The sequence below is a fragment of the Saimiri boliviensis genome, chromosome 1, assembly GCF_048565385.1.
Source record: "Saimiri boliviensis isolate mSaiBol1 chromosome 1, mSaiBol1.pri, whole genome shotgun sequence".
Classification (NCBI taxonomy): domain Eukaryota; kingdom Metazoa; phylum Chordata; class Mammalia; order Primates; family Cebidae; genus Saimiri; species Saimiri boliviensis.
Window position 1 is genome coordinate 79,377,392 of NC_133449.1, and position 25,090 is coordinate 79,402,481.

General features: G+C 37.8%; 1 protein-coding gene across 1 annotated transcript; it reads left to right on the plus strand.

Annotated features, from left to right (window-relative positions):
- Positions 1–10,048: 10,048 nt before the first annotated feature.
- Positions 10,049–10,328, plus strand: LOC120367611 (small ribosomal subunit protein eS27-like). Its single transcript, XM_039478979.2, has one exon. The coding sequence runs from the start codon at positions 10,064–10,066 to the stop codon at positions 10,310–10,312; it is 249 nt and encodes an 82-aa protein (XP_039334913.1). The 5' UTR covers positions 10,049–10,063; the 3' UTR covers positions 10,313–10,328.
- Positions 10,329–25,090: the final 14,762 nt, after the last annotated feature.

The following is a 25,090-nucleotide window of genomic DNA, read 5'->3' on the forward strand; positions in this document are numbered from 1 at the left end:
TAACCTTGTTGATACTGCAGGCACTCTTCGCAATGTAGACTAAAGATAGCCCTTTGAATCCCAGAAACTTGGCTATCTACTCAGCTTTTGGAATGATTTCAGAAAGAAATACGTATCAGCACGCAACAGCTAAGTAAAGATAGAAAACAGACCTCAGTCCGTCCATCTATCCTTTGTAAATGCCCTAGGATTAAAGGTGAATTATCCTCATTCCTAACTTTCACTCTGAAATATTATGCTAACATTCTAATGTTTTTCTTGTGACTTTGTTACAAAGAAACTAAGCCATAAGCGGATTAACTATATGTTTAGCTTACAGTAAGTGTTAAGTAAAATTTGGATATGACCTCTTGGCTGGAGAGCTATGCTTTCCATCAGCTCCTATCTTGAGCTGTGTGTGTGCATGTGTGTGTGTGTATATATATGAATGAGGATATATACATATGAATATATATGTTATTTATAAATGTGAATCTATACATATATACATACACATACATTCTTTTAAATTTTTAGGGTTTTTTTCAAAAGGAAAAAAAACAGATAAATCCTCAGGCCAAAATAGGAAGGAACAAACTGAATATGTGCATTTTCCTTTTAAACAGGGATTCAGATCAGCCTAACAAGATGTTTCCCTGAAATACTGGCCTCAAATGAGTCCATTCAGCCATGGCAAGGAGAGGTTTCCAGCCAAAACATTTAATTAGTGCCCAATTAAGACAGCCAGAATGATGTGAAGTCCGGGCGCTGGCCGCGTGCTCGCCTCAGGATGGGTAAGCAGCTTAAGTGAGTCTAGTCTGACTAAAAGCTGTCAACTGTCAAACTGTCAGTGGGCCATATGGGTCAGGCAGCATCTCTCTAAAGAATTCGGCTTGTCCACTCATCAAGGGAAAAACACCTCAACACCATTGGCTTGACAAATAACCAGCAGTTCCTCAAAGCAGAAAGAAATTGAAGTTTTGGTCTGATTAAAGAAAGAACTCTGTCATGTGCCATTGTAAACTTTACTGGCACACCATCAACTATAGGAAAATGTCCAAACTCCTTAACATGGCAGATAACACCCCTGCCTAATTATCTGCCCTCATCTCTCACCTCTCCCTTTCTATGCTTTACCCTTGAGCAACGTTAAACTGCTTGATGCTCCCTTCAAAGTGCACAATGCTGTTTCTGGACTCCAAAGCTTTGCTAATGCTGTATCCTCTGCCAACAATACCATTCTCTCTTCTCCCTCCACCCCAACTTGTTCATCTCTTTGCTCAAACTTATCCTTTTATTTTCAACTTTGGAGTCAGTAGCTAAGGGAAGGCTTTTCTACCCATCCCCTTCACCATCAACCTCAGGCAGGATTAGATACCCCTCTCCCAGGCTCTCATAAGCCCCTGAGCATCTAGCACTGATTTAGATGCATATGATTATCACCATCTCTTTATGAGCCGATTTTCCCCTCTTGACAATATACAACTTGACAGTCGGAGTGTGTTTTCTTTGTCTTCATAGTCATAGCACCAAGAACATCATTTGTCCCTGGTATTTGTTACTAAGAATCAACGAATTAATCTGGAAGTAATCCATCTCAGCCCACGTTTATTTTCTTTTGTTTTAAAATGTCCCTTTTAGGCAGGCAAATATCATCATGCAATTGGATTGAATTGCCTGTGTAGATATAGTAAGTTAATACATGAGTGAGTCACTGCTGCCCTATTGCTCCTCCTGTGCTGGGGTCGGTGGGCACACCATTCCAAGATGGTATACACAGGGATTGAAAATTGATTAAGGTATTAGCCTGAGTGGTATCAAATGGAAGAGTGTACTGGCAATCAAGATGAACCTTAAAATAAGTTACTACTTTTTATTTTTTCTTAACTGTCAATGTAGTTTCATCAATTGTAAGAAATGTACTACTGTAGTGGGGAATGTTAATAATGGGGGAAGCTATGCATGCATCAGGGCAAGGGGGTATATGGGAAAACTCTCTACATCTCAATTTTGCTGTGATACTAAGACTGCTCTAAAAAAATAATTAAGTAAATTTAGCTTTGGTATTTTATCATAACCAAGAACGTAATAGGATGTGGAAGAAGCTAGAGCCGTGGAGAACAAAAATCTTGATTTGTGGAAATACCCTGGCCTTCTAGCCTGTCCCTCACCAGAAATGTTTTTATATAAAATATTAGATAGAAGAAACTGTCAGACTAACTTGAAAAGGAGAGAGGATAAGAAGAGATGCTACCAGAATTTAGCTACAGCTTGAAGCCTGTACTTGTATATGTGATAGAAGTTAAGGTACTAATTCCCCAGAAACTATTCGGCAAACATTGATGATTAGGACCTTTTCATTCATCTGTCCACTATGTTCTTGAGTAAATGTACAGCATAAACTCCTTCCAATACAGGCCCATCTTCATCCCCTAATAACCAACCCCTGAGACAAAGGGGTGTTGTTTCTAACAGTCCTGTAAGAAAATGTAAAATTTTCTTTTTTGTTTTAGATAATAGAACTAGCCACATCTTTGGAATAACTATCTGAAAATCAGACCAGAAATCAGAAGTACTAACTCAATCTCAAATGTCATATAATAATAAATTTAACCAAAAATTTATAAAACTTTTGACAAAAAGACATGCATTAGAAAACAATAAACATTACCAAACTTAATACCTCCTAAGCTCAAAACAAAGGTAGAACCTATGAACTCATCATTTGACAGAATTTTCTTGAAAAAAAGGACATGTAACTGATGTCACCTTGCAAATATCAACTATTAGTCACACTTCCTAATGCAGCTAAATCAGGCCATAGCTATCACAACATAATTAAAATATAGATTATTTTTTTAAAAGTTGATGAACAACTCTCAAAAATAATGCTTGTACACAAACCTGGGAAACTGCTTTCGCTGGTTGTAAAGAAAAGAATCCCGAAGATACTGTGCTGAGTAATTGCACTAAGATGTATTAGAGGTCAGGCCAAACACAGTGGCTCATGCCTGTAATCCCAGCACTTTGGAAGGCCAAGTCAGGTAATCGCTTGAGCCCAAGTGTTCAAGACCAGCCTGGGCAAGATGGCAAAACCCTGTCACTACATAAAAAATACATAAAATGAGCCAGACATGGTGGCATGTGCCTGTAGTCCCAGCTACCTAGGAGGTGGGAGGGTTACTTCAGCCAGAAATGTGGAAGCTGCAGTGAGTTGTGATCACACCACTGCATTCCAGCCTGGGTGACAGAGGAGGATCCTGTCTCAAAAAAAAAAAAAAAAAAAGAAAGAAAGAAAGAAAGAAAGAAAGAAAGAAAAAGACAAAGAAAAATAAGATGTATTAGAGGTCACATGCTTCTCTAAGGGGTAGGGTCTGTGGTGTGGATAAGAAATTGTTGGAGGCCAGGCAAGATACCTCATGCCTATAATCTCAGTACTTTGGGAGGCTGAGGCAGGTAGATCACTTGAGGTCAGGACTTCAAGACCAGCCTGGCCAGTATGGTGAAACCTCATCTCTACTAAAAAACATGAAAATTAGCCAGGCATGGAGGCACATGCCTGTAGTCCCAGCTACTTGAGAGTCTGAGGCAGGAGAATCACTTAAACCCAGGAGGCGAATATTGCAGTGAGCTGAGACCATGCCATTGCACACTCCAGCCTGGGTGACAGAATGAGACTCTGTCTCAAAAAAAAAAAAAAAAAAGAGAGAGAGAGAGAGAGAAATTGGTAGAAAGAGCCTTATCCCTATCCTATGGTACTTCCTGTAGATAAAAATAGGAAAAAAATGTTATAATGACTTTCTATATAAAGTATCAAATGTCTTGTTCAAAATTGTCCTCTTTTCTCCATACCCAAGAAGTCATACAGTGAAAAGCTTGTCTTGTTTCTACCTTCACAAACATTAAGTGTCAAAAGGATACACAATCACCAAGTCTAGGAGGGACCTGCAGGAGGCAGCCCTGACCAAGCCCCAGTGGTGACAGCAAGCAGCTGCTTTCCCTCTCGACTCTAAGATACCAACTCCGTTTTTCCTGCAAGAACGAAAAGAACCAGAAGTGTTCAGGCTTCCTCTTGCCCTCTCTACTATCTGCAGGAGAAATTTCAGAGCCTTTTCAAAGAGGTACTATGAATACTTATGTGACACAATGGAGCTTCCTCACCCTTTTTTACCTGCCACTTTCCTTCCTTCACACTGACCCCTTCTCGGGAGGAAGCTATTTGGTAAGACCCAAAAAAGACAGAGAATCTGTTAGTATAATAAAGTATAATAACTCAGACCACAGGAGTGGTAAGAATTCCTAAGAGAAAGAAAGAGACAGAGAGAAAGTGCAGGCACCTGAAAGGATGCAGATAATATGTAAAAGCCTAACGATGGGGCCTGCTGCTGCCATTCAGATGCAACTAGAAGGAAGATCGCAAACTTATTGACTAAGAAGCAGAATGCTGGAAAGATGCAGACATATGAACAAGACATTGGAAGAAAAGGGGAAACAGAGGGAGAAGGAGGCCCCTGGTGCCCATATGATGCATATGGACTCATGACCAATTCCTTGGAAAAAGTGGTTTGATGCAAAAAATTCTGCATTTGTCTATGTTTTTGACTATGTAATGGTAAGACTTTTATTTTTTCCTGATAATGGACTGTTTACTCCTCACAGGCCAAACCCAGGTGCTGCACTTAGAAATAAGTCCCTAAAACCTCTCTTGTTCCTTTCTAAAGAGAATGTAGGAGGGGTGGGGAGCAGAGCTTTCTCTTCCTTTACAAGGAGCATTCTTTTCTTAACTCAGGTAGAAGTTGACTGTGTTGCAAGGAGTCCTTAATTTGAATATGCTTCTCTTGCAGTACACAGCATAGGTTAGAAAGGAATCAGAGTAAAGCTGTTTGCATAGGCAAAAGCAAAGTCCTAGAAACTGAAGTAACAGGGAGAACTTCCGAGATTCTTTATGCCAAGCCTGAATAGTGGTTAGTCATAAGTAAGGAGGAAGCTAAGGTTATAGGCAGTAAATTGACCTCATACCCAAAAGAACCATAATGGTCAGAGTCAGGGAAGAATCTGGGGAAAACATATATAGCAAAAAGTCATTGATGTCCGAATGAGACATCTGAGCCAAGATTTTCTTTTTTAAGTCAAACACAATTGTTATAGAAGAAACATGACTCTGATTCATAAGTCTTCAAGGGCAGGACCACAGAGCCAAGTCACAACCAACAGAACAATAATATCTACATATATACAGGTTTTAATAGCAAAAGCTGAAAGAACAAAACCACCAAAAACTTACATAGTTACTGTTCTAATATTTATTATGTAAAGACATATTACAGTGCAAAGAAAGTACCAAACTCCACAAGCCATGTGAAAGTAATATTAAACATTGTGCTGGTAAGAGGAAGAGATTATAATTGGACATTAATTGATATGCTCTAAATAGAGAAAATCAAGCACTCAACTTTCTTTCAACATATGATGTTAAATTAGAGGAAAAAATCAACAGCCAATTCCCTGGACTTGGATTGACACAGATGACAAGTCTATTAAAGCAAACTGAATGGGGACCCTCTAGGTGATAATGATCATGAGGTATGTAGACAATGTCTAAAATCAAAGAGAAAAAAACATTGAAAAATATCTAAGATGGTGAAATGCTGAAATTATAACTGTTAGCAAAAGGAATTAAAATTGAAAGTTAGCTGTATCAAAATCATTCCAGGTTATCTACTAATGACCGTTCTTTATGACAATTCTGAGGACTATAATTAATAAAGATTTACATATAAAACAAAAATAGGGATAAAATATATGGGCTAAAAATATGAACAGAAACACTAAAGTTAAATATATGAATTTTGACTGTTTCAAAGTATTAAGATAGATATACAAAAATATTTTTGATGAAATCTTTAAAAATTATATATTGCAGATAGTATATTTTTACTACTATATAGTAGAAAGTATATATTTTTACCATAATATTGTATAAAGTATATATTTCTACTAAATAAAGTTCAAAAAGTAAGACAAGAACAAGCATTTTAATAAGTTGTCAGACTTGGACTTAATAAAACTAAGGAGCTTCTGCACAGCAAAAGACACTATTAATAGACAACCTACAGAATGGGAGAAAATATTTGCAAAGTATACATTTGATAAAGGCCTAATTTCCAGAATCTATAAAAAACTTAAACAAATCAACAAGAAAAAAAACAACCCTATTACAAAGTGAGCAAAGGGCATATACAGACACTTCTCAAAAGAAGTCATATAAGCAGCCAACAAACACATGAAAAAACGCTCAACATCACTAATCATTAGAGATGCAAATCAAAACCACAATGAGATAATATCTCACACCAGTCGAATGGTTATTATTAAAAGGTCAAAAAATAGATGCTGGCAAGATTGCAGAGAAAAGGGAATGCTTATACACTGTTGGTGGGAATGCAAATCAGTTCAGCCCCTGTCAAAAACAGTTTGGAGATTTCTCAAAGAACTAAAAATAGAATTACCATCTTACCCAGCAATCCCATTACTGGGTATATATCCCCAAAAAAGGAAATCCTTGAACCACAAAAACACATGGTCTTGCATGTTCATTGAAGTACTATTCTCAATAGCAAAGACATGGAATCAAAGGTGCCAATCAATGGTAGACTGAATAAAGAAAATGTGGTACATATATACCCTGGAACACTACATAGTCATAAATAATGAAATCATGTCCTTTGCAGCAACACACATGTATAAAACATGCATATGCACCCCCAAATTTAAGATAAAAAATAAATTTGTCTGTCATCTAGCAGGAGGCATGAAGGGGACATCTAGGATACTCCTGTTTAGTTTCTTAATTGGGTGTATTCAATTTTTGAAAATTCATTCAGCTGTACACTTATGATTTGTACACTATTCTGAATGAATGTTATGTTTCTATGAAAAAGCTTTCTAAAGAAAAAAATTACTAGTCATAGTCAAATTCATAAAATTTGAGTTTACCTTTGCTAGGATACTTAAGAATGAGGCTCAGCATAAAAACTGATGACATCCTAAGCTGTAAAGAATGTGGTTCCCTTAAAAGGATTGAGAATAACTCACACTTGGTTAACATATTTAAAGTCTTGAAAAGGATCTTAAGATATATCTACTTAAATCCTTAAAAATGGGCAATGAGCAGGGAATCTGACTCTTGAGATGTGTGAAGCTAGGTCCACTAAACTTGAGTGAACTGATTTCAGGAGTAAAATATTGTGCATATAACCTAAGAAGGAAGCATTTCTTCTGATTTATGGTGACATAGCATGCGTCCAACTATAAAATTATTTTTCTCATATTTAAGTCTCAATTCTATCACTATTACACTACCTATCTTTAGGTAAGATATTTAATATCATAGATCCCATGATTTCAATATACATAGAATGGGATAACATGGCATACCCTAGCTGCCTTCCTGGGTTACTTTGATTTGTGCACAAGATAATGTAAGTGAAACTGCTCTGCAAGTTATGAAAACAAATGATAAAAATTTAAAATAAAATGACTCTGAATTGAATGGCTAAAGTTTAATAACGCAGTCTGATTTGGCTACATTTATTGTTCTTGATCTAGCTTGTATACTATTAAGTCAACTTAGACTTCCCCAAAACACATAGTTGTTATATCGTGCTTCTGTTTCAAAACTTCAGCATCCCCCTTCTTTCTGCAGTCTCAAATCCTTGACAACAAGGTCTTGCTAGTCCTTTTCATCATTTACAATGTCCCATTTGGAGCCTAACACCATGGCTTCCAAATCATACCATGTCCCTTCCTGCCTCTACAAATTTTTGCCTGTCATATCCTTCCCTTGATGTGCCCTTCCTACTTCTGTTCTTTTCAAATTCAGTGTGTCCTTTAAGGTCCTATTTACACCCTTTCTTTTCCATGAAGCCCCTTCCATTAACCTTAGTGTATTGATCTATCAGTTATCCCTAATATTAATTTTATTTCTTTTTTTTTTTTTAGATGGAATCTTGCTCTCTTGCCCAGGCTGGATTGTAATGGCACAATCTCAGGTCACTGCAACCTCTGCCCCCAGGGTTCAAGCGATTCTCCTGCTTCACCCTCCTGAGTAGCTAGGATTATAGGTGCCCATCACCACACCTGGCTAATTTTTGCATTTTTAGTAGATACATGGTTTCTCCACATTGGTCAGGCTGGTCTCAAATTGCTAACCTCAAGTGATCCATCTGCCTTGGCCTCCCAAAGTGCATGAGCCACTGTGCCCAGCCATCAATGGCATTTTTTCTTACTCATTTCAAACGTGCCTTCTGAGAAGTGCTTTGAGAAACTACAGATAAATGTTCTCCTCTATTAGAAGGACCAGAAAACAAACCTATGTCACTATTCCTGATACACAGTACTAAGACCAATACAAAAAATTTAATCCATACACAGGACTCAGATAAATATAAAACCAATCTAAAACAAATAAATATGGAAAAACTAATAATCCAAAATATGAATGTACAGAATAAATGCTTTAGAAGTGGTTGAGTTTTGACAAAGAAAATTCCACCAAGTTCTACCACAATCAGATTCAACAAAGCAAGTCACTAAAGATAGGAGAGAAAGGTGGGTAAGAAAAATTCAGCTGTATTTTGGATATGGTTATTACGTGCATCTAATTACACTCCTTTAAAAAGATCTGACTCTTTGTAGGTGATGATTCTGAGTTAGGCATGGTATGCAGTACAGAAAAGAGGAGAAAATAGAAAGGGGAGGATAGTAAGGAAATGGAGCGAGGAGTATTTGGAGACCACTTTAGTTGGCTGACCTTTGCGGCTCTACACTTTCTCTTTTTTTTTACATTTTTTTCACCATTTTGTACTTGTGCCCAGATTCAAAGTGATGGCTTCATAATAATAAATAAATAATTAAGGATTCCAAGAAAAGATCCAAAAGGCATGCCAAAAAGGGTTATAAGCTTGGCTCCAGATCTCTCTTGAGTGAGAGACAGAAAATAGGTTTGACTTTGCCTGCCTGGATGGCTGGAAGGCAGTGACAGACATCCAATTATAAAGCTCAGGGGGCATTTTCTCTTGCCACCAGTAGAAGCCCAGCCTCCCTGACATTCATAGTTTAAAACATTTCTTTTTATTTCTAGATTTTAGGAGACAGTAATAATTTTTCTTCCCTTCTAGGGGCTTCAATGTACACATAGAACTTTCTCCGGCATCAGGAATGAGCTGAGAATGGAGAATACCTAGACTCCTACAGATCTAACACCCAAGATAACTTGCCCAGCTGAGATTATATGCTTTTCAGCCCTTTCCTCTAGCCTCCAAGATATGACCAGTGAACAAGAAGGGAGTGGATTGTGGGAAGAATAGGTGCTACAGAGAGATGATCAGTTAGATAGCAATCACTAACTGAAGTTCATGAACTATTTTATCTTTTTATAGTTTATAAAATGTTTCCATAACTATATCTCACTGGATCCTCACATAACCCTGTGAATACAGCAGAGTAAAGATTGTCATTCTCATTGTGGAAACAAGGTAGTAGCTCAGAGATACCATCTGCCTTGTCCTTGGTCACACAGATGGTGTGCTGCCCCACTGGGACTCGAGTCCAGGTACCCCAAATGAGAGGCTCCAGTAACAGAGGACTGAGCTCTATGAACAGTGAGGAGTGCTGGGACTTCCTGAAAGAAGTGAGACAGACATACAATCCCCAAACAGGAAAGGCGGCTGAGAACATATCAAAGTCCTACTCCCTCATTTTACAGATATGGTCTAGTTTGATTGACTAACTAACCTAAAGGTATCTACAAACTCATGTAAAAGTCAGCTCTCCTAACTCTCAGCCCAGTGTTTTTTTACCCTCACCATGGTGACATCTCCTTCCATATAACTTGGTGTAAACAAAAAACTCAAAAGTGCTCTGGATAGGAAGTCAATGAGATATGTTAGGATCCATTTACTCTGACGAAGTAAATTGAAAGTTTGATCAAATAGGCAATAACACTGGGATCTGCAAATGGATTACCTAGAGTTAAAAGACTCCCCTTTTGCCTTTCCGGCGGTGACAACCTACCCATGAGAACATGCCTCTCACAAAGGATCTCCTTCATCCCTCTCCAGAAGAGGAGAAGAGGAAACACAAGAAGAAATGCCTGGTGCAGAGCCCCAATTCCTACTTCATGGATATGAAATGCCCAGGATGCTATAAAATCACCACAGTCTTCAACCATGCACAAACAGTAGTTTTGTGTGTTGGCTGCTCCACTGTCCTCTGCCAGCCTACAGGAGGAAAAGCAAGGCTTACAGAAGGATGTTCTTTCAGGAGGAAGTAGCACTAAAAGCACTCTGAGTCAGGATGAGTGGGAAACCATCTCAATAAACACATTTTGGATTTAAAAAAAAAGACTCCCCTTTGCTGGCCACAGCAGCTTACATCTGTAATCCCAACACTTTGGGAGGCTGAGGCAGGTGGATCACTTGAGGTTGGGAGTTCAAGACCAGCCTGACCAACATGGAGAAATCCCGTCTCTACTAAAAATACGAAATTAGCCAGGTGTGGTGGTGCTTGCTTGTAATCTGAGCTACTTGCGAGGCTGAGGCAGGAGAATAGCTTGAATGAGGGAGGCAGAGGTTATCGTGAGCTGAGATCATGCCATTGCACTCCAGCCTGGGCAACAAGAGTGAAAACTCCTTCTCAAAGAAAAAAAAAGACTCCTCTTTATAAAATGCAAAAAGCTGAGAAGAGGGCTGGGAGGTAGGAAAAAGCACCAGAAGTAGCAGGTCCTCATTTGCCTCCTGGCCCTGCCCTTTCCTACAGAATGATTCTGGAAGCCTGGAACAGGGTCAGTTTCTTTATTTGTGATAAATGTGTGAACACTGCCTACTTTATTGGTTTGTTATGAGAATGTACCAAGATAATGCATGTGAAAGTTCACTGCAAATAATGATAAGGTATATTCATCCCTCTTACTGTGGTTTTTACCTGGCTAATTGTCTTTCCTTTTACTTGATTTTTGTTTTTGTTCATGTGGCCCAAGCTAGCTGCCTAGTGTGAGAATGAAAGGCCATGGTGTAATCACAACCAGATTCAACTATAAAAGGATTCAGATTGTCCTTTTCCACACAGGCACTCAAACAAGATAGTGAGGTTATATTGGGCACCCTAGAATGTAGAAGTAAGATTACTTCTGAAAGGTTGAATAACACCTAATAAAAATGAGTAAAGATGTCTATGAGTAAAAGTCTCATAAGCGATTTAGTTATGCATGACAAAGAAGATTTGGGAATATTCACATTTCAAATGAATGTGGATATTGCTAATTGAGCTAAAATTGAAGAGGCAGGAAGAATAAATAAACTCCCAAATTAAGAGATTCTCTGGCCGGGCGCGGTGGCTCACGCCTGTAATCCCAGCACTTTGGGAGGCTGAGGCGGGTGGATCACGAGGTCAAGAGATCGAGACCATCCCGGTCAACATGGTGAAACCCCATCTCTACTAAAAATACAAAAAAATTAGCTGGGCATGGTGGTGCGTGCCTGTAATCCCAGCTACTCAGGAGACTGAGGCAGGAGAATTGCCTGAACCCAGGAGGCAGAGGTTGCAGTGAGCCGAGATCGTGCCATTGCACTCCAGCCTGGGTAACAAGAGCGAAACTCCGTCTCAAAAAAAAAAAAAAAAAAAAGAGATTCTCAATGTGTCTCCAGCCCTGTCCATGGTAGAGGATACTTAAACATTTGGGTTCCAAGAGTGAGGACAAATCCATAAGGCTATCAGAACTTGAGGACACTAGCTTAAGATCCAGATAAATCCATTAATTATGAGGCCTTGCTTGCCAACAAAAATCTGTGCTTAAACTTTAGCTTTTAAACAAAATTTACCTGTAGGGAACATGCTGAGGAGCTGACACAATGCCCAATCTCATTTTAAGTGAATAAATTAGCATCAGTTCTTACACAGAGCTCATGTGAGCTTGGGTCACAATTGATTGTCTTCTTGACCTTAGTTACTCTGGGAACAGAAAGGAAGGGAAACTAGAAGACCTCAGTCAAACCCCATTTTCTTTTTACCTTCAGCTTTTCTCAGGTCTATAGCTGTCAATTTGTGGCTCCAGGCACCTGTAAATAGTCTAGGCTATGCATGACAACACTTAACCTGGGTGGAAAAACCACATTACTCATGGGGTTCAGGACACTATAGCCCAAAATAATATGCCACCTGACATATTAAAAAATGGCAGAATTGCCGGGTACAGTGGCTCACGCCTGTAATCCCAGTACTTTGGGAGGCGGAGGAGGGTGGATCATAAGGTCAGGAGTTTGAGACCAGCCTGGCCAACATGGTAAAACCCCGTCTCTATTAAAATACTAAAATTATCTGGGCATGGTAGTAGGCACCTGTAGTCCCATCTGCTCAGGAGGCTAAGGCATGAGAATCACTTGAACCAAGGAGGCAGGTTGCAGTGAGCCAAGATCTCACCACCGCACTCCAGCCTAAGCAATAGAGCGAGACTCCGACTCAAAAGAAAGAAAAAAAGAAAAATGGCAGAAACAATAAAATCTCTCTAATTTCCCCACCACCACAACCCTTCTCCTCTAAAGCAGGTCATAAAACTAAGAAGGATTTTCTGAGGTTTCCCTGACATAAGACCTTCATATGAGTGGGGATCTCTCTATACCTGGAGGAGGGGGATATCTTTATCTCTGAAAGTGAAATGTCATAGTGAAGAATTTGAACAAAAAAGTCTTGCAAGTTTGCCATCATTAGATCATTCCCTTTGTCTATACTATTTCTCTTTGACTATCTAATCTTTATCAAATCTAGCATGAAAATACACAAGTTTAACTGTTTCTTTGGGTCTTTACGTCCTTATGAACCTCACATAAAGCTTACATTAAACAAAATGTGAATGCCTTTCTTTTGTTAATCTGTCTTTTGTTCTACCAGCCTCAGTCATGAAGCTATATTACTCAATCTTTCTGTGCCCATAATCAATGAGAACTCAAATAGAAAATATATTAACTCAATTTGCCTTTTGAAAGTACTCTTGGAGGCTGGGCGCAGCGGCATGCCTATAATCCCAGCAGTTTGGGAGACCAAGGTGGGTGGATCACCTGAGGTCAGGAGTTCAAGACCAGCCAGGCCAACATGATGAAACCTTGTATCTACTAAAAATACAAAAATTAGCCAGGCATGGTGATGCATTCCTGACTCCTAAGTAGTCCCAGCTACTCAGGAGGCTGAGGCAGGAGAATTGCTTGCACATGTGAGGCAGAGGTTGCAGTGAGCTGAAATCACTCCATTGCACTTCAGTGTGGGCAACAGAGCCAGACTCCGTCTCAAAACAACAACAACAACAACAACAACAAACAGGAAGTACTTTTGGAAAAAGAAGAAAACGTCAACAACATTAACCATTGTTTTAAAGTTAGGTTATGCTTCATATTAGGTACAAGTTTAGTGCAATTCTCTCTTCTTCCTAAAGCATGTTTTAAAACGCCCATGACGACAATGAGAAAGTACATAAAGGCCTAGATGTAATAATATTTAATATACTATACTGCTAAATTTAAAAAGTGAACAAATATATTCAAGAAAAAAAGTTTCAATTAAGGTAGTTGTAATTAAAGGAATTATATTACCTTTTGACTAAACAGAAAAATCAATTAACCAAAATCACTTATTGGCTGTGTTTTCCAGTTAATGAAGATTTTGGAAAATTTAATTGTTAAGTATACATCAGAGTTTGTCATGAAGATAATATCCAGTTGTTATAGTAAATATGGTACAGAGAATTTCTTTCAGTTGTTATTGTACTGAATGCTCTCTATTTCAGAAATAGTCTAGAGTTAAAGAGGAGTGATATCCTAGTAATTAATCTTAAATTACTTCAGGCTAGGAACATAGACCTAGGCCAGAAAAATGGAAATGATGCACCACACACATATAAGAAAAAAATCAGCAATTTCTTTTTCAAACTTCCTAATCCAAAGGGCCAATTGCTGGTTGTCATTGCATTAATCTAATTATGACTCTTTCCTACTGAATTTTAAAATACACGAAATGACTGAGAAAAAAATAGCAACTTGCAAAAATCAAAGGGTTCCACGGTTAATGTTACATTCAAAGGTAATTACTTAACACAGGCAAAGCTGAACTGCACAACCTACAATTCTGCAACTTTCTATAGGCCCTTTTGCTTCTACTTTAAATAAAAGAAATTCCTTTCATTTTGTCAAGAAAACTTTTCTCTACCTCACTACTGCCTGACAAGGGAACAGATGGCAATTTAAGGGGAGAATTTATGAGAGCCACAATCTTAATGTTGCATAAAGGAAAGAGAAAGACTCGCATCAAAACCACTGACAAATGTACTTGCTAATATTAATGCACTCCCCATTCATCCAATATGCTTCCTAATTGCTTTTCTGTACATAATAATGTGGCACCTGCTGCTCAACATTGCAAACGCATCAGGATTTCTCCAAAGTCAAACAGCTCTGCAACTGGCCCTCTCCCAGTGATAAATGTAGAGCACTGTATCACGCACAGTTCCTGTCAGTGGCATAATTAAAATTTTATACTTACAGAAAAAGATAGTAAACAATCAGTTCTTAAATGGATTCACAAGAGGAACTCTTGTTACAGCCAACTTTATAATTAGTATGCATCATGTACTGCTAATATATCCATGACAAGAAAATAGAAAAAAAATTAGAAACTTGAGTTGTTCCCTTTAATGCAATGTTAAACTACTTTAAAAAAAAAAAGAAGAAAATAATCTACTATTACTGTACTATTGCATTAAAACCCTTCTCTCATATTAGCATAACTGCTTCTACTATATAACTTGTCTATGCCTTCTCAAGAGACAATGAGAATGAGATTAGAGTATAAGGGAGAAAACTTTTGTATGCATACACAGCAATGAAAGCATGGCATATATTTTGTAGTACAGGGGTCCAAAAACTACAGCCTCCTGGTAAAATCCAGTCCAAAACCAGATTATTTTGTAAAGCTTGTGAATTGAGAATGGATTTTACATTTTTAAATGATTGGAATAAAAATCAAAAGAAAAATAATATTTTGTGGCACCTGAAAATCACATGAAATTTAAGTTTAAATGTCCATAAATACAGTTGTATTGGAACACAGCCACATGCTTTCATTTATTTGTCATATTGTCTCTGGCTGCTTTCCTGCTACAAGGGCAGAGTTGAGCAGTAACAACAGAGACCTGGTCTGCAAAGCCTAAAGTTTACTATCTGGTCCCATGCAGAAAGAGTTTGCTGATCCTGCGTCCAAGGCATTTGTGTTTTACAAATCTATGTAATTCAAATGTGTCATTATTTACATGTATGTGCATACATAAAAAATTGGTGATCAATGAGATAAAAGTAGGGTTACAACAAACACATCTTTGTGTATGCACATGTGATGTGAAAGGTTAAAAACTATTATTGTAGGTGTAACTAAAAATGTTTGCCTTGTGAGGAAATCAAATTATATTAATTATCTGGGCTTTTATTTTGATTATAATTATATCTAGTAAATTAGTGCTTTACTTCTGCATGTAAGTATTTTATGTTCCTTAGGCCTGTGAAGAGTCCATTTTATTAAACAACAGAACAACAAAAATAAATAGCAGCAAAAAAAAAAAAAAAAGAATATTATTTTTGGCTATCATCCAATGTGGAAATAATGAGTGATTTAGTAAAACACCACTGCTATGGTCACTTTGCTATGTTTTTCCTGAAGCTATCAGTAAGCAAAAAAAGAAGTTATTTGATACAATTGTTTAGAACTACAAACACACAAACATACACATGAATCCATGCAAAACTGGGGAAATCATAAGGTGCTTTCAATCTGTTTCCCGAGTTTGATACGGTATTACTGTATTCAAATTGTGTCAGATATTACCAATGGGGGAAACTAGGTGATGGACACATGGGACCTCTCTGTACTATTTTTCTAACTTCCTGTAAATCAATAATTATTTCAAACAAATGCTTTCTTTTTAAGTTATTTGTGAAGGGAGTCCTTCTCTAGATTATATGGGTAGTTCTTCTATCTGATATAAAATTATGTTGTACCACGATTTTCAAAAATTTGACAGGGAAAAAGAAAATAAGAAAAACTAATCGATCTAAAAATTTCCACACTCGCCTTATATGATATGAGGCTGAAATAAATCAATCAGTTTAATTTTTTCTAATCAATATAATGGGGCAGAGGGAACCCAGCTAAACAGATTATGTGGTTTGGTGGACAAAGCCTCTAGTTGGCTAGCTGACCGGTTTGCTTTACATGGGTTGTCAAGTGTTCCTCTTCAGTAAATCCGGCCTGCAGGGCCTGATGACGATTTCTTTGCCCCTAGTGCCCCTCTTCTCACATTCCCCAAGCACATTCCTATTGGCCAGAACCTTCCCTTTATTGTACAATTACCATCTTTTACATCTAGATGAATATCCTTTTCTTCACAGCTGAAAGCTGGAAGTGAAGGGAATTTGAATCTAGAGGATTTTAACTTGTTTGCTTCACTAGGAAAGCATGCCTCCTACGATGTAGTGCCATTTTAAAAGCCTGTTCCTTTCAGCAAATAGTATTAATTCCAATACTTTTCAAAAGAGGGGGAGACCTACCTGTGAATGTAAATAAAGTGCCGAATTCCATAACTAAAGATCTCGTGGAGATTAAAGTCTGAATCAGAGGCACAGATGCAGATAAAATAATTTGTATCATGAATGAAAATATTATACATTAAAATCCTAGGAAAAACAAAAACCTTTTTTTGAAGATAAAACTGCATAAAAATTACTGATGTGAGTGAGGAAATAAAGTATGTTTTTAGTTTTCATGACAGGAAGGAGATGAGATTCATTTTTATACCAGCTCCACAAAGGCTTGCTAGCAACCTGCTTAGAATACAATAAATGGGATTTAAATTTTCTTTCCCTTTACGTGGTTTGCTCATTTGCATGCTAGGCCCCAGAATGGTCTTCTCTCTCTCTCTCTCTCTCTCTCTCTCTCTCTCGCTCTCGCTCTCGCTCTCGCGCTCTCTCTCTCTCTCTCTCTCTCTCTCTGCTATTTCACAGAAACACTGGGATCTGAGCGCTGGGAGCAAACTGAAAGGTTCAAGGGTGCTTGTGAGTTCAGCAGAAAGCTCTTTTATCAGTGTATTTGCAAGGGAAAAATGTAGTGCTTTCCTCACTTCATTGGGCAACTTTTCCTTTGAGGGACAGCTTCAAAAATCTCCTCCCCAGAAACACCTCTCAGCCCAGAAAGTCCTCTGCTTTCCTCAAAAACACAGAAGCAAACTCACCATGGGAACTCCTAATGAACAAAGACAAAATTAGTGTTGGCTTGGAAGGATGTTAGAAAGAGGATCTGTCTACCCTTCTCCACCTGGGTGTCAGTTCCCCAAATTTCTTCATTTAAAATATTAGACATGGCTGTTATTCAAGCTTGGAGGAAAAAAGGCTATCCAGACTTATTTTCAAATCCATTTGAGGAAGATTAAAATATACACAAATGTCAGAACCATCCAACCCAGTGACTAGTAATTTAAAAGAAGAGAAGGAAATAAACACAAGACATTTAGTCACTCAAATAGGAAATATCAATCCAATCCATTGATTATAGTCAGTTTTTAAAGCCTAGACAGTACATTCTCATCATAAAAGATATACTGTACATAAGGAAAAATGCTCCCTCATTGCAATATAAAGATATTAGATGTGATGCCTGACGAAATAATAAAAGAATTGTATTCATCAACAGACTTCAAACTGCACGTTATTCTCTATTACGGACAAACAACTGTTCATAGGAACTGAAGAGGTTGGGATGGCATTCCTATGTAAATAAGAGGGAGTGGTGCTGGAGTGTTGTTTTTTCCAGCATAGCAAGAGCCCTCACAGCAGGAAATGTTTCATTGTAATGCAAATGTATTTGATTTTCTCCAAAATCCCCTTTCACTATCTTTCCTGTCTGAATGTATCATCACACCATATTTGCAATTCTATTAAGCACCATTTTATATTAGCCTAATTTACGTAACCTGCCTAATAGGAATCGGAAATGTTACAGTTATTTTACTGGATCCAATTAGTATTTCATTGTTTTAGCCTGAGCACAATATTGTACAATAGTCCTCAATACTCAGCTAAATGGGATAGGATGTACTCCACGTAATACGATAAATGAAAGCATATGTTTTAAGCTAATTAAAACGCAGTTAAAACCTGCCTGAACTGAAACCAACTGCATCCTTTAATATCTGGTGAATGACTAAAAAAAAAAATCTAATAATAAAATGTCATACCATGGTGAACTTAACAAAAAAGTACAAAAGTTAAGTACTGAAAATAGCTGGACTAAATTACTAGTGGATTGTTTCCTGGAAACGCATTTTCTCTTTTTACATGTCACACAGAAGAGTTTTTCCCAAGTTAGATACACAAATTCACAAAAATGTGTAAACATCCTTGGTTAACCACAGGGTGAAGAATAGTTTAAGTATTCCCATAATTAAAAATAGAGTTTATTTCTTATTTCTTATTTTAACATCCGCTCAATTTACAGAAATATATCAGATGTTGCATTTTGTGCATTTCAGAGATAATATACTCAGCAAAAAGAAGTTACATAATTTCAAACCAAAAAAAATTGCAACAATGCTCAGTTTTACAAATGGCTTAATATAGGGATGTCACAGAGTAGGAAAAAAACTGAAATGTTAGGTTGAAATTGTGAACGTAACAATAGTAAACATTGTGGGTATTAAAAGTGTAAATATGTATAACATATGTTACGTATATACAAAAAAATCCTTTAATGCAGGAAAATCATTTTTCTTTGACTTCAGAATTTTGCTGTTGATTTCACATTGGGTTGTTATGCTGTTTTATCTGAGTATTGTTCTCCTAAGATTACAGGGTCTATTAAAATTTGAGTAGGGAGTATATCTAGGAGGAAAAAGTACTGAGCTGAGCGATACATAACCAAATTAAAAGCATATTTGCTTCTTACTTTTTATACAGACACCTCTCAAACCTCATTTCAATGAAAATAGTGTATGAAATTCTAGCTTTGGCAAAAATAACTTCAAAAAAATAAAAACAGGTACGTGAAGTCTCTCATATAGTAAAAGAGAGGCAAAGTTTAATGTTTGGCAAAATATTAAATACAGTATTTGGTAGAAAAGCAATCTTTTTTTTCAACTTATGAAAATGGTAAGAAATAGTACTAAATTGAACTCCTGGGCTGACTGGAGATTCTTAACAATAACATTATGATGGCTGCACTAAACCTGAGAGTGTGCTTTCTGTCATTTCTTTCGACTTTGCCATTAACTCCATAACAGCTGGCACCAAATATACTAAATTGTGATATAATGAGCTTGTATATTGCTAGCAATTACAGAGTTAAGTTGAATAAATCCTTAGAGTACAAAATAAGTGTGCTTTCCACCTGACAATAAATTAAAAATGATGCCTGCCTTAATTTAAAATTGCCTAAGATCATATATAAAAATCAACAAAAACTGTGATTGAAACTACATCTCAAAATTTGCCAGGTTTGACTATCCCTTTCATACATGTTTATGACATCTGTCATCTCAATCTATTATTTAAACACTTTTTATGCATTGCCGAGTTATGAAGTATGTTTGTGATAACTATACTTCTGAATTTGAGAGCTCAAGTTGTCAATGCTATATATCTTGGTTTCCTTGTCAATATATAAATCTGAACAGAAACTAGATAACCAGACCACAATATTCTTTTAAACTATGATACCAGGGGGCTGTGCCTTTAGAAAAACGATACAATTAAGTGTCTGAGGACCAGAATTTGGATGCTCTTGGTAACCAAAAATAAACATCACTTCAATGAAACTCATACATAACATGAAACTAATGTTTCTTTAATTGATTTTTGAAAAATATAACTCATAAAAATATAACTTAGGCCATATAGTAGTCTAAATGGCAGTTGCATTTAGACTACAATATAACTTAGTCCCAAAGTAGCCTAAATGGCAGTTGCAATAGACAGAGAGCCTCAAACTGCCAGGGGATTGGGTTTTATCCATCAGCATAAAAACACCTACCATGGATTAGATAAAGGGAGATGGGACAGGTAGCAATACAGGACTCCTCTCTTCACCAACACACACACACATACACACACATACACACACACACACACACAGAGAGAGAGAGAGAGAGAGAGACAGACAGAGAGAGAGAGAGAGAGAGAGAGAGAGAGAGAGAGAGTGTAAATACTGAAAGCAAGGCTCACCATACAGCTGGATGTAATTTTGGAAAGTGATTGTATGAAATCTTTCAGCTTCTAGGCGGGAAATAAAACTATCACCATGGATAGTTATATTTTTCCCTTCTGAGTACATTTAGGGATAGGAACAATAAGTTTTAAGAGGTAGCACCAGACGGGCATGGTGGCTTGGCTCACACCTGTAATCCCAGCACTTCGGGAGGCCAACGCGGGTGGATCACCTGAGGTCAGGAGTTAGAGATCAGCATGGCCAACGTGATGAAACCCTGTCTCTACTAAAAATACAAAAATTAGTCAGACATGGTGGCACATGCCTGTAATCCAAGCTACTTAGGAGGCTGAAGCACGAGAATTGCTTGAACCCGGGAGGTAGAGGTTGTAGTGAGCCGAGATCACACCACTGTGCTCCAGCCTGGGCAATAGAACAAGACCCAGTCTCAAAAAAAATAAAGGAAAGAAAGAAAGAAGAAAAAAAAAAGAGATAGCTCCTTCTCCTCTGAAAAGTGGCTTCTCATCTTGAACATTCCATATATAAAATGGGTCTACTAAATGTACCGTAAAATATTTGGGTGATCTAGAATGTATAAGCTCATCTTATAAAGTTGTAATGTTTCCATTCCAACAAAGTAGGCTGCCTGTTTTGGGACATTGACCAATCTCATCATTGCATCACTTCCTATAGAATCCAAGTGGAAATTACAAAATATAGCAATTAACCATTACTTCCTCAGTTACTGTTCAGGTTTAGGACATGCTACTCCAAAATATGGCACCTTGACAGAGTATTTTAAGCTGAAGAAATTTAAGAAACAGCATTTGCATGAAGTTCTCCCTGACCTTCCCCTGCTTTTCTTCACTAAAACAGGTCATGAAACCTAGGAAGGATTTTCTGACCTTCCCTGAAAGCAGGTCATAAAACCCTCATGTGAGAGAGGCTCTTTCTATACCTAGAGGAAAAGAACAGCCTTATCTCTGAAGACACGAGATCACAAAGAAAAATCTGAACAAACAGGTGTTGCTAAATTCTCCCCTAGTTTATTATTATTAGATCATACCCCCTTTACCCAAGTTTATTTCTCCATAAGTGTCCACTCTTCATCAAAACTACCACAATATAAAAAGTTCTAAAGTTTAGCTGCTTCTTTGGGTCTTAATTTCCTCATGAAGGCTCCCATATCACATAAAGCAGCTTATATTTAAAACATTTGTATGCTTTTCTTTTTTTAATCTGTCTTTCGTTATAGGGGCCCCAGGCAATGAATCTTAGATGAGAAGAAGGGAAAGATACATTTTCTCCTCCATACTATCTAATTCTCAGACCTTGAGTGGGTGGAGGCAAAGGTGAAAATCTGAGATCTAAAATTTTTTTTGTATCAGCAGAAAAGTTGTATTCCTTTTAAAGCCACATCCAAGGCCTTAACAGACAGACACAAATCAAAGTAGGCATTTAAAGCATTAGATAGTAAGGTACAAGATATACAATGGGGGAAAATGCTTCGCCATCCAAAGCGTACATCAAACTTGGCTGCCATCGACAGCTGAACTCTGCAAGTGCTGGGGGGTGTGGCTGAGGGTAAGAGCATGTTTGCAGAACTAAAAGAAATGTTTCTCAGCTATTCCTACATGCAGGAACAAAACCAAATGCAAGACAATGCATTCAGAATTCTCAACCCTCTTTCATTAGCTATGCTTTGAGCCAAAGGATTGGCTTATGCAGTGACCAAAATTGATGGTTCAGATGGCTGAAATGACCACAAAGACAGATTTGGGGAGCTTTAACTGCCAAGCTTTTACTGATACACGTGTTCCCCGATATACACATTTTGCAACCACATAATGAAACAGGTTCTATGGACAAAGAAAAAGGAAGGAGGTATTAATGAGAATTGTTTCTTTATCAAATGGTCTTCACCAGTTCAAAATTGCAAAGAATGTATAACAACCTAAACTCCTGCACTTGCCCAGAACATTTCAGAATTACTTCTGAGAACATCCCTTCTTTTTGTTACTCTACAACTTTCTAATGCTATCTTAATAATAATAATAAAGACAATATGCTAAAGAAAAAAGAAAAGACTATTTCCAATTGATTTGGAAATAAAAGATTGGTTTTAAAATCTGAATTTATGAAGGTTTACCATAATATATAATCTGCTGACCAACATGCCATTAATCTCTTAAATCTAAATAACATGAATTTCTGTTTTACTCCTAACTCATAAAACCTTAAGGAACCCCATAGACTGGCATTTTCTTTCAATGGCCAAAGCTTCAAATGGGACAGGCACTTTACTTTGTTCTGGGATGTGGATTTGTGGGCAGATGACAAGGTGCTAATGAGGAGCTAATGTCCCAGCAGCTGGAAAACTGCCAGCCTCAGGATGGGAGGATTAGAGCATTTGTCTGCATTAGCCCTGTACAAAGGAGGGAGGGGCCGGGGGGAAGCCAACTCCAGGTTGAATAACTTGACTCACATAGGATCTTGTGTCCCCTTCTAAAAGTAAGGGGCTATTTGAGGATAATTATGCACTTCTCCTAGGTGGCATGGCTAGTTCTCATGTGGATACACTTGACTTGGTTCTCAATGTGGAATAAATTAGTTAGAATAGGCAAGTTCAGAACCTGTCCCACCTCATCACCAACTCAGGATATAATCATATTAATGAGGAACCAGGTGAAACTTCTTGTCTACGTTTGATTCATTCGTCATGAATGTAAAGTTAGTTTATACAAGTGTCTAACTAGATGACTTCTTGAATTCAAATTTTATTTTTAAAGACAAGGGCGCTTTATTTTCTAATTTTGCCATCAGAAATTCATATCATGAGTTTTGGCTGATTGGAAAAAATCCCCAGAGAGACTTGAAATTTCAATAGGATCATACTGCCTGAGCAGAATACAGCTGAGGTTCTTCCACCTGGGCCACTTTCATCCAAGTCTCCCCAACATTCATTTCAATAACAATTATTCCTCTTACATTTTAAAATCTCATGAGTATGCTTATTAATGTAGATTTTCACTTACATAAAACCATAAAGAAGACAAATTCGAATGGAAATACAAGTTTGAAGGGATAAAATAAATATGCTTTTTTGTTCTTGGAAACTATAAAAATATTAAAACTTGATACATGAAAATAAGCACTGGCCAGGTGTGGTGGCTCACACGTGTAATCCCAGCACTTTGGGAGGCCCAGGCAGGTGGATCACGAGGTCAGGAGTTCAAGACTAGCCTGGTCAAAATGGTGAAACCCTGTCTCTACTAAAAATACAAAATTTAGCTGGGCGTGGTGGCAGATGCCTTTAATCCCAGCTACTCAGAAGCTACTTTATTTCTATACTGGCACCTAGAGCATCCTACAGTGGACTCTTGAGGCTTCTGAGAGAGAATCGTAAAATTGTTATGAACCCAACACCCTACAAAAGTACTGGTATTCATTCATTTAACCCCCACCTTCTAGGTGAGTTAATTTAATTGCTGAGTAGATACATGTGTAACTGTCCAGAAATATACAACATGTATCCAGGAAGTGGGACAGTGAGGGTTGAATCCAGACTTTAGCTTCAGAGACTATGCTCATAAAGACCACAATATTCTATCACCGGCTTTTCTGAGTACACGGTGGTCACAAGTGACAAATTGCCTGAGGGCCACAGGCTCTCATTCCATATGGAAATATGGAAAAGCGAGGACAAAAATAAAAGAAGGACTTACAGAATCATGGTGCAGTTCCAGTTTTAGGTGGCTGGTTGGTTCCGCCACTCCTCTTTCAAGTGGATTTAAATTATAAATTCTGAGCCAGGCATGGTGGCTCATGCCTATAATCCCAGCAATTTGGGAGGCCAATGCAGGGAGATTACTTGAGCTCAGGAGTTTGAGACCAGCCTGTGCGACATAAGGAGACCCCAGCTCTATAAAAAATAAAAAATTAGCTGTGCATGATGGCCCATACCTGTAGTCCCAGCTACTCCAGAGGCTGAAGAAAGAGGATTGCTTGGAGGTCAAGGCTGCAGTGAGCTATGATCACACCACTGCACTCCAGCCTGGGTGACAGAGTGAAACCTTGTCTCAAAATTAAAAAATAATAAGAGGAAGAAAAATTATAAGCACCTTCTCACCCTCTTACCACAATGCATGAAAAAACTGATATGCTTATAATCCTGAATAATCTAGTTTTTGCATCTTATCTTTGTTTTCTTCTGGCCCTGGCTTTACTTGAGCACTCACAGCTCTTCCTCTTTTCTTATTTCTTAAAGACGAATCAACAAAATGACAACTGATAATTGGTCAGGTCACTACTATGGACCATATCCAAGGGAATTGCAAGTGTGTACTAGATCGAGGAGAAATAATATGAGAACAATTGCCTACAGGGTGACATGGAAATCTCTTCGTGTTTGTGTGCATGTGTGTGCGTGCGCATGCATGCATGTGTCTTTCAGAAGATGGCTGATACCAGTTGAGGAAATGACCTTAACAAGGGCATATCATTAAGGGAAGAAACTATCAACAGGTTTTTGAAGGTCAAAGAGTACTTGTCCTAAATCAATACTTCACTTCTTGAGGACAAAGGCAGGTGTGATCCCACATGAAGATTGTACAATATTAACCAGATTACCAGACAAAGGGCACGAATGGAGTCAGCAGGAATTTTGTGAAGGCAGAGATGGACTGGCTCCACAAGGATGTAGGAAACCGGTAGGATAAAAGGATGAGTGAAAGCAGCAATACCTCAAGAAAAATACTTTTTTCCAATGCAGTTGCTGGCTTTACTGGTTTTGCTATCAGAACGTGATAAACAATGAATGTAG